Consider the following 13,606-nt stretch of genomic DNA (forward strand, 5'->3'; position numbering starts at 1 on the left):
GACGCTCGGTGTGGTTTGAGCTCTTGCATAGCATTTTTCACACAAAGCTTTTAATTAAAAATCAGTAAACAAGTTCTCAGCTTCTTTTTGCAAAGAAAAACAACTTTTTACACAAAGGCATGGGTTTCAACCATGAATTTTGGAGCTTCGACAAGACAAGTTTTTTTCTCCAAGGTTGGCCTGTTAGCTTAGCTCGTAGCTTAGCTTATTAGCTGAGTTGCTTTTAACGATCAAAAACGCAATTTTGGACGGTTAAAACAGATTTCAAAAAAAGAGAAAGGGAGGGGTCAGTGAAGAGCACCAAAGTTGAGCCTTTTGTCATCCAGTGTCTTCAGTAGAAAGAGAGAGACACAAAGAAACGATAAAGCTGATAAATGAAAATTATCAAAATAATTTTCATTTATCATGCGATTAATTGATTTATTGTTTTTCGTGACAGGCCTAAGTACAAGTAATAAGTAGTAGTTTATGCATTTTAAACCCTTCCCACACTTGTAACATTCTAAACAATATTTCTAAACTCTACATTCTAAAAGAGCACAACATGTCATGATCTCTGCTTTTTGCCACCTGCCAGCGCTGTTGGCCACGCCCACTTCTCTGCTGCAGAGCGGAGATCATGACATGTTGCAGGACTGAGTTTCTCCCTGCACTTGTGGGCTGCACACAGGTGCAGCAGGTGCCAAATAATTTATTTTAAATTTTAAAAAATCCATGCCGATCGTGTGGCTCATCCATTGATCAGCAAATTGTGTCATGTCCAATCTTATTTTGAAAAAACGCGAAAGAGCGAGTTTGCGAATGTCGAACCGCGAAGTAGCGAGAGACTACTGTATTGCAGTATTTATTGGTCTTTAATTTCTTTAACCGTAAAAGATTGCAAATGTTAATTATTTTTACTCAATTAACATTAATTTTTCATCGCTAAATCAAGGTATAAGGTTAAAATTTCTATAAACAGATAAGGACATAATGGCATTTATTTGTATTCAGGAGAATAGTTTAGGCTTGTAGAAACAGTTTTCATGTGTGGTACATGCTGTGCTTTTAGTACTGACATTGTAAAACTTGAAGATGCAGTAAATGAAAATATTTTGTGTGTTTAAGGAGTCCTCGAGTTTTCTTTCAATGTGACTTTTGCTTTGACTTGAGATGCCCCAAATAAGCTAGTTAAATGAGTGGTGATGGGAGGTGAGGGAGGTTTGTTTCATGAAGAAAAACACTTGTTCTTTTATTGCTTTATATTAGTCTTAAAGAAAAAAAACACCCGCATTGTAAGATAGGTTTTACAAGGCTGAGTACTTTTCGAGACATGAGCAGAATTTCAGCAGAAAAGTTCAAACTTGAAAATTTGTTTTATTAGTTTATCAAAGCTTTCTTATAAATTGATCTATGAGCCGTTTATCCTTCAAACTTCTTATTTTTTTGCGTTTGAGACAATTATTTTGAATGAGGTTTGAAATTCACACTGCTGTTTGTTTTAAACATGGCTATAATGTACTGGTTGGCTAAGCTGAGCTTCCTTTTGCTTGAATCAGTTTTTAGTTGTACCATGTACAGTATAAGTTTCAAACGTGTACACTGCCTCGCTTCATCTTCAATAAATCTGCACATATTGTAACAGCACTTTTCTATTGGAGTCCGTCTATTTTTGAGCTTGAAGTTATTCTAAACTATTTTTAAAATATGAACATGCACTTGTATAAGAAGGAATTCAGCTTTATTAATTACAGTAGTCTTGAGACTATTACTCTAAGTAACTGAAATCTAACTGAATACCATCTACTTCCTTTACACATTGCTCAAATATTTATACTCAGTTTGTCACTACAGCAGTACAAATTTGTGACTGATAAATACATTTGTAAATTAAATGTGATCAAGAGTGTTTTTTTTTTTTTTTGTGGTTTTTACACAAAGTCATGAACCCTCATTGAGTCTGGCCTTGAACATTTGCTACACAACCAATAAAAAAAAAAAAAAAAAAATCAATGGTGGCATCTTGCTGAAATTTCACAAAGCTTACCTCAACATTTTGTTTCTTCAACAAAGATGCTCACATGCTAATAGATCACTTAGCATTTGGCTGGTAAGACTTAACTGCTGAAGGGGGGTACCTGTTTATCATATATACACGTCATGAATTTACCAAATTAAATTTTATTCCTTAATTAGCATTTGTTACACCTCTCTGGTTTTTGGTCCAACAATCTTGCAAATCCAAATCTGTGCATATACTTTAATTTTATCTCATATTTGCCAGAAGTGGATCAAAACATTCTTGGTAGCAATGATTCTTACATTACGTCTGCATCTTATTCATGAAATCAGAAGCATGGAGTGATAACCTGATGATTCTGTTGATATCTTTGGTTTCTAACCTCACAGCGGGGTCAGTAAAAGGCCTTTTAGCAACAAGGCACGTGGATCCAAACATGAGGCGTGAGAATAAAGACTGTTTTTTACTATCAGGGCATTTTGGGATGTTTATCACTAATGCTAAATTAATGTTCAACCATGTATGCGAGTTCAGAGAGTTATTTTTTCACAGAGTGGAGCTTTTTTTGACCTGCATGTACAGCTGGGAGGTCATCATGGACTGTCTGTGTACTGTGACAGCTTGGTAAGCGTGTATTATATAAAATAATTCTTGCACACTGTCCGACTCGGATTCTCTCATCTGGGATTCAATGATGCCTCTGTGTAAACATGCAAGTGAAAGTCTGTCCTTGCAAATAAAAAAGCGACTAAATGTCTTCTCATGTCAACTGTGGCTTCTTTGCATAATTAAGATGAATAGAGGATATTTTTATTGAACATATACATTTGCTCCTTTATGTAAATTCTGGATAAAACAACATGGAGCAGAGGTCACAGGCAGTGTGTTAAAGAGGTGAAGAAGAGAGTCCAGGCAGGATGGAAAAAAGTTTCAGGAGTGATTTGTGACAAAAGGGTGTCAGTAAAGGTCAAACGAAAAGTTTACAAGACAATGGTAAGACCAGCTATGTTGTATGGTCTGGATACATAGACATGGACAAAAAGACAGAAAGAACTGGAAGTGACAGAAATGAGGATGTTGAGGTTCTCCTTAGGAGAGACAAGGATGGATAAGATTAGGACTGAGATCATCAGAGGTACAGCACAGGTTGAACAACTGGAAGATCAGAATCAGAATAAACTTCATTGGCAGTGCACCGAGATACAACGCGAATATGTACGTACAGTCGTCCGAAGATGGGCGGAGTGCACGAAGCTGCGGCTAAAAATAATTAGCGCGACCCTCTTATTCTTATTCAGAATAATATTTTGCTTAGATGAGAAAAGGAAAGAAAACATCAGGAGAGACGGTATTAAAAAAAGATCTCTCACACCGTGTCCTAGACAGGGCACAATTTGAGGCATAAAAAAAAACTACCAAAGCAAAGAAACATAAACAGACGTTATACATGTGCATATTGGCCAGTGAAGACATTGAATTTTTAAGGGAAAGACGTAGCATAGTCCAGAGCCCCCCCCCCCCCCCCCCACCCCTAGAGATAAAGTTAGAGAAGCCAGACTGACATGGTTAGGACATGTTCAGAAGAGGGACTGTGGGTATATTGGTAAAAGGATGTTAGAAAGCTCAAATACCTCAACTATAGCCCCAAATCCCAAATGAGTTGAAAAGGAGGCGCCATGGACAAATTCCCATCAACCTGCAGCGGTGCTCGAGTACTTAACCGCCAAGATCCTGGAGCTGGCGGGAAACTTGACTTGTGACAATGGGAGGACCGGGATCATCCCCCTGCACCTTCAGCTGTCTGTCATTGGTGACGAGGAACTCAACAGACCGCTGGGAGGAATGACCATTGCTCAGGGAAGAATTCTGCCTGGCATTCGGGCAGTCCTGCTGCCCAGGAGGACTGGAAGGCCTGTCAGACCTGACAACAAGCTGGATCTGGATGGATGGATTGGTATCTGTGGCCAGATTTTTCGGCAGGAGATCCTTCCTGCCCACAACAAACATCTAACAACTCTTGAATGAAACCAGGATGATGAGCTACAACAACACTTAATTTCCCTTTGAGATTAATAAAGTATTTTTGAATTGAATTGAACCGAACTGAAATGCAGCTGCCAGGAAAGGAACAAAGATGAGATGCATGGATGCAGATAGAGAGGACATGGAAGTAGTTGGAGTTAGGGTAGCAGATGCAGAGGACTGAGTGAGATGGAGGAGGATGACTCGCTGTCGCGACCCCTGAAGAGGGAAAAGCCAAAAGAAGAAGATTTACGTTTGCTCCTCTGTGTTCAGTAACGACAAGGCACGTGGATCTAAACATATGAGGCGTGAGAAAAAAGGCTGGTTCTCACATTTGCACGTCTGTGTCGAGTGCCAGAGTTCATGTGACCCTGTGGTGTATGGACAGCTGATAGGCAAGTTTCCACACCTGGGAGCATAAAGAGGCCTTATCTTGAGTGAGCGCCACTCGCTGAGCTCTGTTGCTTACACGATGAATGCTTTTCAGACTCTCCTCCTCTTGGCTGTAGGCCTCTCTGTGGGTGAGTACAGACAAAAAGTGTGAATTTGTGCAAGTTTTTGGAAGCAGAATATGTGATCTGAGTAATTTCCCTTTGTTGCAGCCCACTCTTTGGACTACAAGGCACTCACACAGTTTAGAAATATGATCCTGTGTATGTTGCCTGATAGCTGGCCTGCGCTGGACTACGCTGACTATGGCTGCTACTGTGGTTATGGAGGTTCTGGCACACCCGTTGACGATCTGGACAGGTCATAATTCAGCCGCTTTACATTCTCGCTACCTTTAATAGCATCTGAGTTTGGTCAAAAACAACGGCTCGTCTAACTTTTTTTGTTATGACCTGCAGGTGCTGCCAAGTTCATGACCAGTGCTACAGTGATGCTATGCAGCATCCAAAGTGCTGGCCCATCATCGACAACCCTTACACTGAGTTCTACGACTACACCTGCGATGAGGCGAACCGAAAGATCACCTGCACAAGTGAGTTCACTTACAACAGAAAAGGTTAAATCATGTCATCTGGACCAGTTTCTTTACGTGAGAAACATTTCGACCCCCATCTAGAGCACTTCCTCAGTCTACGGCCTGCCAACCAGATCCATAGGTAGCCTTCACAGATGTGTTTCAAGCCAAACTCCTGTTCGAATCTCAAAAGCAGGCTTTTAACGTGCAAAGCACACCCATCCAAAACAATCAATTATCTTGTGCATCAAATATTTTAGGACAGATGGCCAACTTGCACAGTATTGAAGGCTACCTATGGGACATATCTGTTTGGAGGCCGTAGACTGAGGAAGTCCTCTGGATGGGAATGAAACATTTTTCACTTTAAGAAACTGGTCCAATGACAGTATTGAACCTTTTTTTTTGTTATCTACCTGGATGATTGAGCTCACGACCCTTTGTTTGAGTTTGCTAACCTTTTCCCTTTGTCCGCCAGATTCTTCTTTCCCTCTTGATTGATATTTATCCCTTTTACTTTCTCTTCTTCAGACAAAAATGACGAATGTGAGATGTTCATCTGCGAGTGCGACCGAGTAGCCGCAGAGTGCTTCGGCAGGTCAGAGTGGAACCCCGAGCACGAGCACCTGCCAAGTGACCGCTGCAAGTAAATTTTAAACGGTATCAAACGTCCTGATGCATGTTCAATAATCCAGGTAGAAAAATCCAACAAATTCAGATTCTCTGGACGGATTCTTCTTCATTGAAGTCTCAAATAAAGAATCTCTTCATCAACAAGTTACTTTTACTTTTTTTAGCTTTCAGCAGTAACAGATTGTTGTGTCAGTTCATTAGGACTTCTCCCCTATTCCACACATTTACACAAACATTTCTGAATTGTTTAAATAAGTGTTTCTATGTCCATATAGGGTTTCAAGTAGCCATTGATCTCATGTGCTGAATATTCATGGTTGGGTTTGCAACTGCTGGTTAGTTATCGATCATGCTCCAGTTTTCAGTGTTATCAATAGATGGCACTGTTCGTTCCCTGTTGCTTTAGCTCGAACTTAGTAGAGAAGCTGTTCGTTCTGGTAAATGACAGTCGTTCTGTGTACTTTATGTAACCTTGTCAAAAAATAAAAACGTTTTCTCAGGAAGAAAAACAAAGGTGAAAGTTCTTTTAATTTTTGCTCAACTGTTTTTTTTTTTTATCTTTTTTCCCCCCGTAATAAAATTATTTTTTAATTAATGAGTTAGGGTGATTTCTTTTTGAAACTAATTATGTATTGCTGGCAATGCGGACTGGTTACATAACCTTTTTGAGTGATTTGTTATTTTCAAACAAGTAATTAAAAAATGCATTATGATCCCTATCCAAGTTTCAAGTTTAGACAAAATAAAATAGATAATCCTTTGCAGTTTTTCTTTTTCACAAACTGTATTGTCTTGACAATACAAGCTAAATAAATCCAGTTGTTTTTTTGTTTTTGTTTTTTTACATCACCTTGATCCCAATAATATTTTGAAACATATTCAGGGTGGGGCGGCACAGTGGCACAGTTGGTAGAGCTGCCGCACAAGAAAGTTGCCAGATCAAATCCCGGCCGAGGGCCATTCTGGGTGGAGCTTGCATGTTCTCTCCGTGCATGCATGGGCTTTTTCTCCGATTTCCTCCCACAGACCAAAAGCAACTGGTAACTCTAAATTGTCCGTAGGTGTGAGTTAGAGAGTGAATGGTTGTTTGTCTCGTTTGTCTCTATGTGTCCCTGTGATGGACTGAGACCTGTCCAGGGTGTCCCCCACCTCTCGCACAGTGATAGCTGGATATGGGCACTAGTAACCCCATGACCCTAAAAGGAAAAAAAAAAAAAAATGGCTAGATGGATGGATATTCTGGGTATGACAGCTTATGTGCCACTATATTATGAAAAAAGGTAAAAATGAAAAATGTCAACTTTATCAATAACATTCTGTTCCAGATGAAGTTATAGTTGCTAATAAGGCCATTTGGCACACAGAATGGGGAAAAAAAGACCCAGCAATCAAATAATTCCTGCCTGTCTGTCTTTTAGTGAGCTGTCTGTGTTAACAACCCACAGTGATCAGTGCTGAGGCTGCAGCCCAGTGATTCACTCTTTAGGCTGTTGTTCAGACAACACGAGCATCAGCACTGCGAGCGCAGCAGCTGGTAGCTGGCTGCTGGAAGTCATCCAGCTGAGCCTTCTGCTTGTTAAAAGATAAAATGAGTAAAATGACAAATACTCTGACAAAAGTGATACAGGACTAGCGGATGTCTCACATTTTGCCCTTTTGTAAGCATGTGTGTACGTGCCTAAAAATGACTAATGTGCTTGTCGTCTCACGCTGTGTCCAAACAGGAAATCATGAAAAATATTCAAACAGAAACTGATGAAATATGAGACTACCATTGTGTTCTTTGTATCTAGCAAACAAGTCTAAACAGTATTTTATTTTTTTTACCATTAGTTAGTGTTTCCTGCCATTTTGGTAGAGATCTCACATGTTATGTCTTTTTTAATTCTTATTTATTTGCTTTAAGAGTATTTGTGAACATTTCTTTTAAAGGCCATTAATACAATTCTGCATCTTAATTTTTCGATTTGTCCTCCTTACTAATTTATCTTTCTTGTGTAAACAGCTAGATTTTCTTAAACATAGATGCCGTACACGTCACACCACCATATAAACCACATCCGTCCAAATATGTCTAATAAAGTGGAAAAAAACATAAATATGTCGCTTTGCCGTATAGGTTGCATTTATTATGCGTCAACGCTGACTATGTGGACCGGTGCGCCACAAATCGATTGGCTGCCAAATGGCGACCGCGGGAGTTTGCACAGGAGGACTTTAACAAGAACTTAACAAGATTAACACTTAAAAACAATTATTTGTTTGCTTGAAATAATCTCAAAGGTGTCTCTCAGTCTAACCTTTCCTTAATAAATGCACTTTGACAGTCAGATCCGCTGCATTTCAAAAGCCGATTTGCTGTTGTTGGGAGTGTGCATGGGAGGACTTTAACAAGAATTTAACAAGATTAACACCTAAAAACAATTATTTATTTGCTCAAAAATATAGCAAAGAACTTTTCCTTAGTATTTGCGGGGGGGGGGGGGGGGATGCTTTGCTGTAGAAGTCACAGGCATGCTAAGTTATGCAAAAACATCAGACTTATACAGTGTTACGGTATTTGGTTCAAGTTTCTAGACTTTACCAAGTAGTTTTAATGCTGAAACTGCATTGTGACTTTATGAGGCCAAACACTTACTGCAAGTAGTTGATGTTTAATAAAAAAATGCCAAAACTAACTGGAAAAAACAGTTATATTGAGGGACATCATGCTTGCCGAGTTGCCTTTTTGCAGTAAACCAGCGATGGTAAAAATAATTGCACTGTTATGCTTTAACAAGATCACTTTGTCAATAAGACAATTTGCTGAAAAGCAGCAAAGCTGTTACAGAAAGTGAGACCTGTTGTCCTCTGATATACTGACTCACAAAACACTATTTACTTTTTAGAACACTAAATGGTCATTGCAGAAACACGTACATATGTAGGTATTTTTGTCTTTGCTAGTGGAACTTATAACTCTTTCTTTCTGGCAGAAAGTGGTGAAGTGGATGAGAGGGTTCCTCACAGAGGCTCTGAGGCGAACCGATGGTTTTACTAGCCTGATTAATCACGTGAGTTTTGTGTGTGGTTGTTAGAAAGTTGTACCAGGAAGAGATATTGAAGGTGAGGGTGGACAATAAACCATAATTAAAATGCAATTATAAGAGACAGCTTCCTCAGCAGGTAGGTGCGCTGTTGTCCCCTTTTCTTTATGGAGTCCACATGCTGGGAAAAGTGTATTCCATCCTGCTCCACTAACTATACAGAGGGCTTTAAACAAATGAAATACCAAACTGGCTCTACCTCTACACTACAGCTCTTTTGTCTGGGTGATGTTGAGCTCTGAAGAGTCTTTAGTAAATGTTTGGACCGAGTTATCAGTTTTCTGCTTGTACTAGGTTAAGATAATAAAACAACAGCTTTTGCCTCACTAATAGTAGTTTGTACTAGTTTGCTTAACTAGTAGCTAAGCAGTTGCTTAGAAGTTACCCTGGGGTCCTTTGTGATCTCGCCGACTATTCCACATCTTGCTCTTAGAGTGATCTTTTTTGCTCCACCACTCCTGGGGAGGGTAACTGAATGTTCTTCATTTGTACACAATCTGTCTGACTGTGGATTGGTGGAGTCCAAACTCTTTAGAGATGGTTTTGTAACATTTTCCAGCCTCATGAGCATCAACAACTCGTTTTCTGAGGTCCTTCAAGATCTCATTTGTTCCTGCCATGATCCACTTTCACAAACATGTTGCGAAGATCAGACTTTGATTGATCCCTGTTCTTTAAATCAAACAGGGTGAAACTCACACCTGATCATCATCCCATTGATTGAAAACACCTGACTCTAATTTCACCTTAAAATAACTGTAAATCCTAGAGATTCACATACTTTTGCCTCTCACAAATATCATTTTACTCAATAAATAAATAACATAGTATAATATTTTTGTCTCATTTGTTTAACTGGGTTCTCTTTTATCTATTTTTAAGACTTGTGTGGAAATCTGATGATGTTTTAGATCATATTTGTGCAGAAATATAGAAAATTCTAAAGGGTTCACAAACTTTCTAGCACCACTGTAACACTGATGGATCTAACGAAAAGAAATAAATAACTAAACGAAAGTGCATTGTGTGAAACTCTAGGAGTGTAAGCTGCTCATACAACATTCCAGTTGATACTCCTCAGCTGTAACAGTTCCCAAAGGTTGGAATAGGACACCGGTGGCCTGAGGGAAGAGGAGCTAAATAGCAACACAAGATTAAATGAGGTGACCAAGTAGAAACAAGAATGGCAAGAACAAAGATTTTCTCACTGTTATATAATCTAATGATGACTACACCCCTGCCTGTACACACAAGTCCATGAACAATCCCAAGAAACCAGCAGTGATGCTTCCATAGTTACTTGCTGTTTGCCAAACCAATACAAGATGTAACAATTCCAAGCATGTCAAAAGCAAGGGAGTGTCTGGAACATGCTTTACCATTCAAGCTGTTTGTGCTTTTTTTTTTTCTCAGAAGATTGACTCTTTTATGTCTGGTATGTGACCAAGAGGCCAAGAGCATCATCATGTTGGGAGATTCAAACCACAAACTATCACATATATCACATATACAGCAAATACACGGCACTTGGTTTCTCTATGTATTTGGAAATGGTAGGTTTTCCACCTTTATCTTGGTTATCTGGATTCATGTTGAACACCACTTTGTGTGTATGTAGTTCATTGTATTAATGTTTAGAAAGTCTAGAATTCAGATTTTCAGAGTAGAAAAGACAAAACAAAGGTTGCACAATTTAAATATTTAATCAGATAATTAATATGAGACATGGTATTTACATTGCAACAAGGTAGTTTGCTACTGGAGTAAAAGGTAGCTTCACAATGTTCAAAATATACATTATAAATAGTTCATCCATCCCCTATATTACAAACTCCCTTTAAATAGTAAGAAATGTCATTTATGTACCATCAGTTAAAGTGCTGAAAGAATTATGGGCTAAGCCTTGGTCTGTGAGGTTGGAACCTCTGCTCTGTTTCTGCTGGACAAATACGTGTTAAGGAACTGAGCCTCATCCGTCTCTTTTTATACACATGGAAGCCTGTGGACATGCATTTGGCCGGTACTTTGAAAGTGTGGAGTAAAAACGGCTGGCGCAGCCATGGCTAGGATTTGTTCCATTTTTTTCCATGCACACTTTGTAATTCTGTCCTTTGTTGTTATCATAGACAGGTGCAAAACCAGGTACTGTGCAGAACAAGAAGAACTCAGTTTGCTCATTCAGATCTTTGTTTTGGGGTAGGTTTACTTCAAAAGAAAAAACATCTAAACCCTGGCAAGGGTCATACTTCAAGAATGTGCAGGGGATGTCTTTATAGGTTTTCCATGAATCAAAAGTCACTCTTATACACACAGCATTTGTTGCCCTTTGCATGGCACACACTGTGCCAGTCATGGTGTTCTTTGAAACATTATAATTCTCCACGTGTATTCTCTTGTCTCGTAGACGTGTAAGGTCTTGTGTGGGCTGAGGAAGACCCAGCTGCAAGTTGGTGCGGACAGGGTTGTTAGAACTTTGCTGGTCTTCAAAACAATCAGGAGGGGGCCCTTTTACCTGGTCGAAAGAGGAGAAGGACTCCCGGGTGTATAGACGCACCTCAGTGAGTTTTTTCCCCATGTCATCAGCGAACACCACACGCTTCTTGTTCACGCCGGTGTTGTTTTTGCGGAAACAGCTTCGTAGCTTGGGAGACTCTTGAGCCAAGGATGGCAATGAAAAGGAAGGGAGTCGTGTAGGATGAAGTTTGACTCTTTCTGGCGTGTAAAGTGGCAGTTCATAACGCTGCGTGGGTTTCAGAGAAGACATGGATAGTAGCCGGCAAAGATACTGGCCATTATTGAGGCTCAGACACTGGGCCAAGTCAGCTGAGTTCACAGCAGGCTGAGCGTGACTGAAGGCGTTTAAAACTCTGTGAAGAAAAACACAACACAATGGCTATTATTAGATGTACATTGTACAACAAGTCAAGTCAGTGCAATTGATTTAAATGCATTTAAATGACAACGTAACCTACCGTGCACAATTCATTTTCACACTGCAGATCTTGTGCTGAATAATTGCATATACACACAAAGGCTGCAGAAAAGTCAGTATTGCCTGCAAACAAAAACCAAGCATTGTTAAAAAAAAAAAAAAAAGTCAAATGAAACATTCAATGAACTGTGCTCACAAAAAGCTTTAAAGGTCATTGCAAATAAGAAACATAAAGGTAAAGTAATAGAGAATAAAAGACTTACAGTTTGTAGAGCTCTGTATATTTCATCAGATTCGAGAAGGGAAAGAAGAATAATCTTGACACCACTCTGTCTCTGCTCACTCTGAAGCCTGGGTGTTGAGTTTTGAAAAGAAAGAGTGCACCCTGCTGTGATGTCACCTTTACGCGAGGGCATAGTTTAACCAATGAAATGAAACCAGTTTCTTGATGTTTTGCCAATATAGAGTCGTTAAATAAGAATTGAATAGCTTCCCTTTTAAAGGCATAAAATGGGTTTGATGGGACAGTAAATAAGAATTTCGATATTTCCTCATTTCTATTTTCTAACAGCGTAAAAAAACATTTTTGCTGATTTTGATTATAAACACCAGTTTGCACATAATGCAGCAGAAAGCAAACATCTGCTGAAAGCATGCCTTTGGTTGCATGTTTACGCCTGAAGAGTTGGTATTATAGCTTTAAGAGTTTAATTACATGCAATGTGCCCTTGTCAGTTTGAGAAAAGCGTAATCTTGTATTTCACTGAGGACACTGTGTCCCGACAGTCAGCACTGCTTGTTAGATGATACGATGTCACCAAAAACTCTGGAGATCCTCCAAAAATCACAGTTTTCAAAGTCAGTAAGGGTTATTTTCCTTCATCTGGAACACAAGCAGTGGGTTAAAACCTATACAGAGTCAAAGTTTAATTTTGAAACTTGTATTACAGTATTAACAAAATTATTGGTGTAAAAACTGTAAGTGAAATAGGAAATATTAGACTTGCTAATTTTGTAAATTATTCTTGAGCAAAAGCCTCATAAGATGAAACATTCCAGAGCCAGACTGCAAAAAGACAATGACAATGAAAGATTTATATAATTCCAACCGCTTATCAAAACAGTTGTAAGAGCAACACTGGTTTGTGTAGGAGGACTAAAGGTATCTTGTCTACAGCGTTGACTTAACAGTTGTAGTAAATACATACCAGACCTTATTTTATACCACAAATCGTTATATTCTTCAGCACATGCAATAAAAACCTGCTCGGTTGTTGAGAAGTAACAAAGTCAGGATTTACAAATGCAACAATGTTTGCGTGTCAAGATAGTTTTTGGTCTTGAAGATCTGTTAATTTTTGCGTTTGTTTGTTTGTGACCAACCTTGGATTCTTGCTTTTTCGGAATATTTTGCTTCTCTTCTTGAGGTGCTTTCTCAATACCAATTAAAACAATTGAGTTCTATGCTTTAAAGCTGCGGTGAATGGCTATGCTTGTGCAAATATAACACGTATGCCGATCTCTCTCTTTCCCTTCACCTGTGTGGGTCATTAGGATATTTGTTAGCCAGGTCCATATGAGGTCCAAAAAAGGTAAAAATAAAACAAACAACAACAAAAAAACAAACAGCTGGACTTCTATTCTGAAGCCGACGACATTTCGCTTCCCATTCAAACGTCTGGAGTGTGTGAAGTTCCAAACTGCTTGGGAAGCCTTGTAGTGCACATAGATTCACCTGCAGATTAGACTGGAACTACCATACAAGCCCCACACAATGGAGGCTTGCTCGTTAGACTCTTTGTTAGCCCGGCTCACGAGAGAGATGTTTTGGTCACCAGCATGAATGGGTGAATAGGAGTGGCGCCGACTGGGGATCAGGCCTAACGCTGCATTGTAAGTTTTTGAAAGTTGAAATCTGAGACCTCCTCTTCCATTTGTTTTTTCTTGTTTGACGTCAATGGCTTCCTTCA

General features: G+C 39.3%; 2 protein-coding genes across 2 annotated transcripts; one reads left to right on the forward strand and one right to left on the reverse strand.

Moving 5' to 3' along the window:
• The first annotated feature begins 4,493 nt into the window (after window positions 1-4,493).
• LOC119424353 (phospholipase A2-like) lies at window positions 4,494-5,635 on the forward strand. Its single transcript, XM_037691818.1, has 4 exons — window positions 4,494-4,542; window positions 4,624-4,771; window positions 4,870-5,027; window positions 5,517-5,635. Exons 1-4 carry the CDS (start codon window positions 4,494-4,496, stop codon window positions 5,633-5,635), a joined length of 474 nt encoding a protein of 157 aa, XP_037547746.1.
• Window positions 5,636-10,527: 4,892 nt separating this feature from the next.
• LOC119424431 (protein phosphatase 1 regulatory subunit 3C-B-like) lies at window positions 10,528-11,543 on the reverse strand. The gene has a single exon (XM_037691909.1). The coding sequence runs from the start codon at window positions 11,466-11,468 to the stop codon at window positions 10,674-10,676; it is 795 nt and encodes a 264-aa protein (XP_037547837.1). The 5' UTR covers window positions 11,469-11,543; the 3' UTR covers window positions 10,528-10,673.
• Between the last annotated feature and the right edge of the window lie 2,063 nt (window positions 11,544-13,606).

This window comes from Nematolebias whitei, chromosome 18 (assembly GCF_014905685.2).
Source record: "Nematolebias whitei isolate Nwh7 chromosome 18, NemWhi1, whole genome shotgun sequence".
NCBI lineage: Eukaryota > Metazoa > Chordata > Actinopteri > Cyprinodontiformes > Rivulidae > Nematolebias > Nematolebias whitei.

Coding starts and splice junctions, on each gene's coding strand:
- LOC119424431 (XM_037691909.1), bottom strand. CDS start 11,468: ATGTCTTCTCTGAAACCCACGCAGCGTTATGAACTGCCACTTTACACG.
- LOC119424353 (XM_037691818.1), top strand. CDS start 4,494: ATGAATGCTTTTCAGACTCTCCTCCTCTTGGCTGTAGGCCTCTCTGTG. Junction 4,772..4,869: donor CCCGTTGACGATCTGGACAG/GTCATAATTCAG, acceptor TATGACCTGCAG/GTGCTGCCAAGTTCATGACC. Junction 5,028..5,516: donor GTTCACTTACAACAGAAAAG/GTTAAATCATGT, acceptor TCTCTTCTTCAG/ACAAAAATGACGAATGTGAG.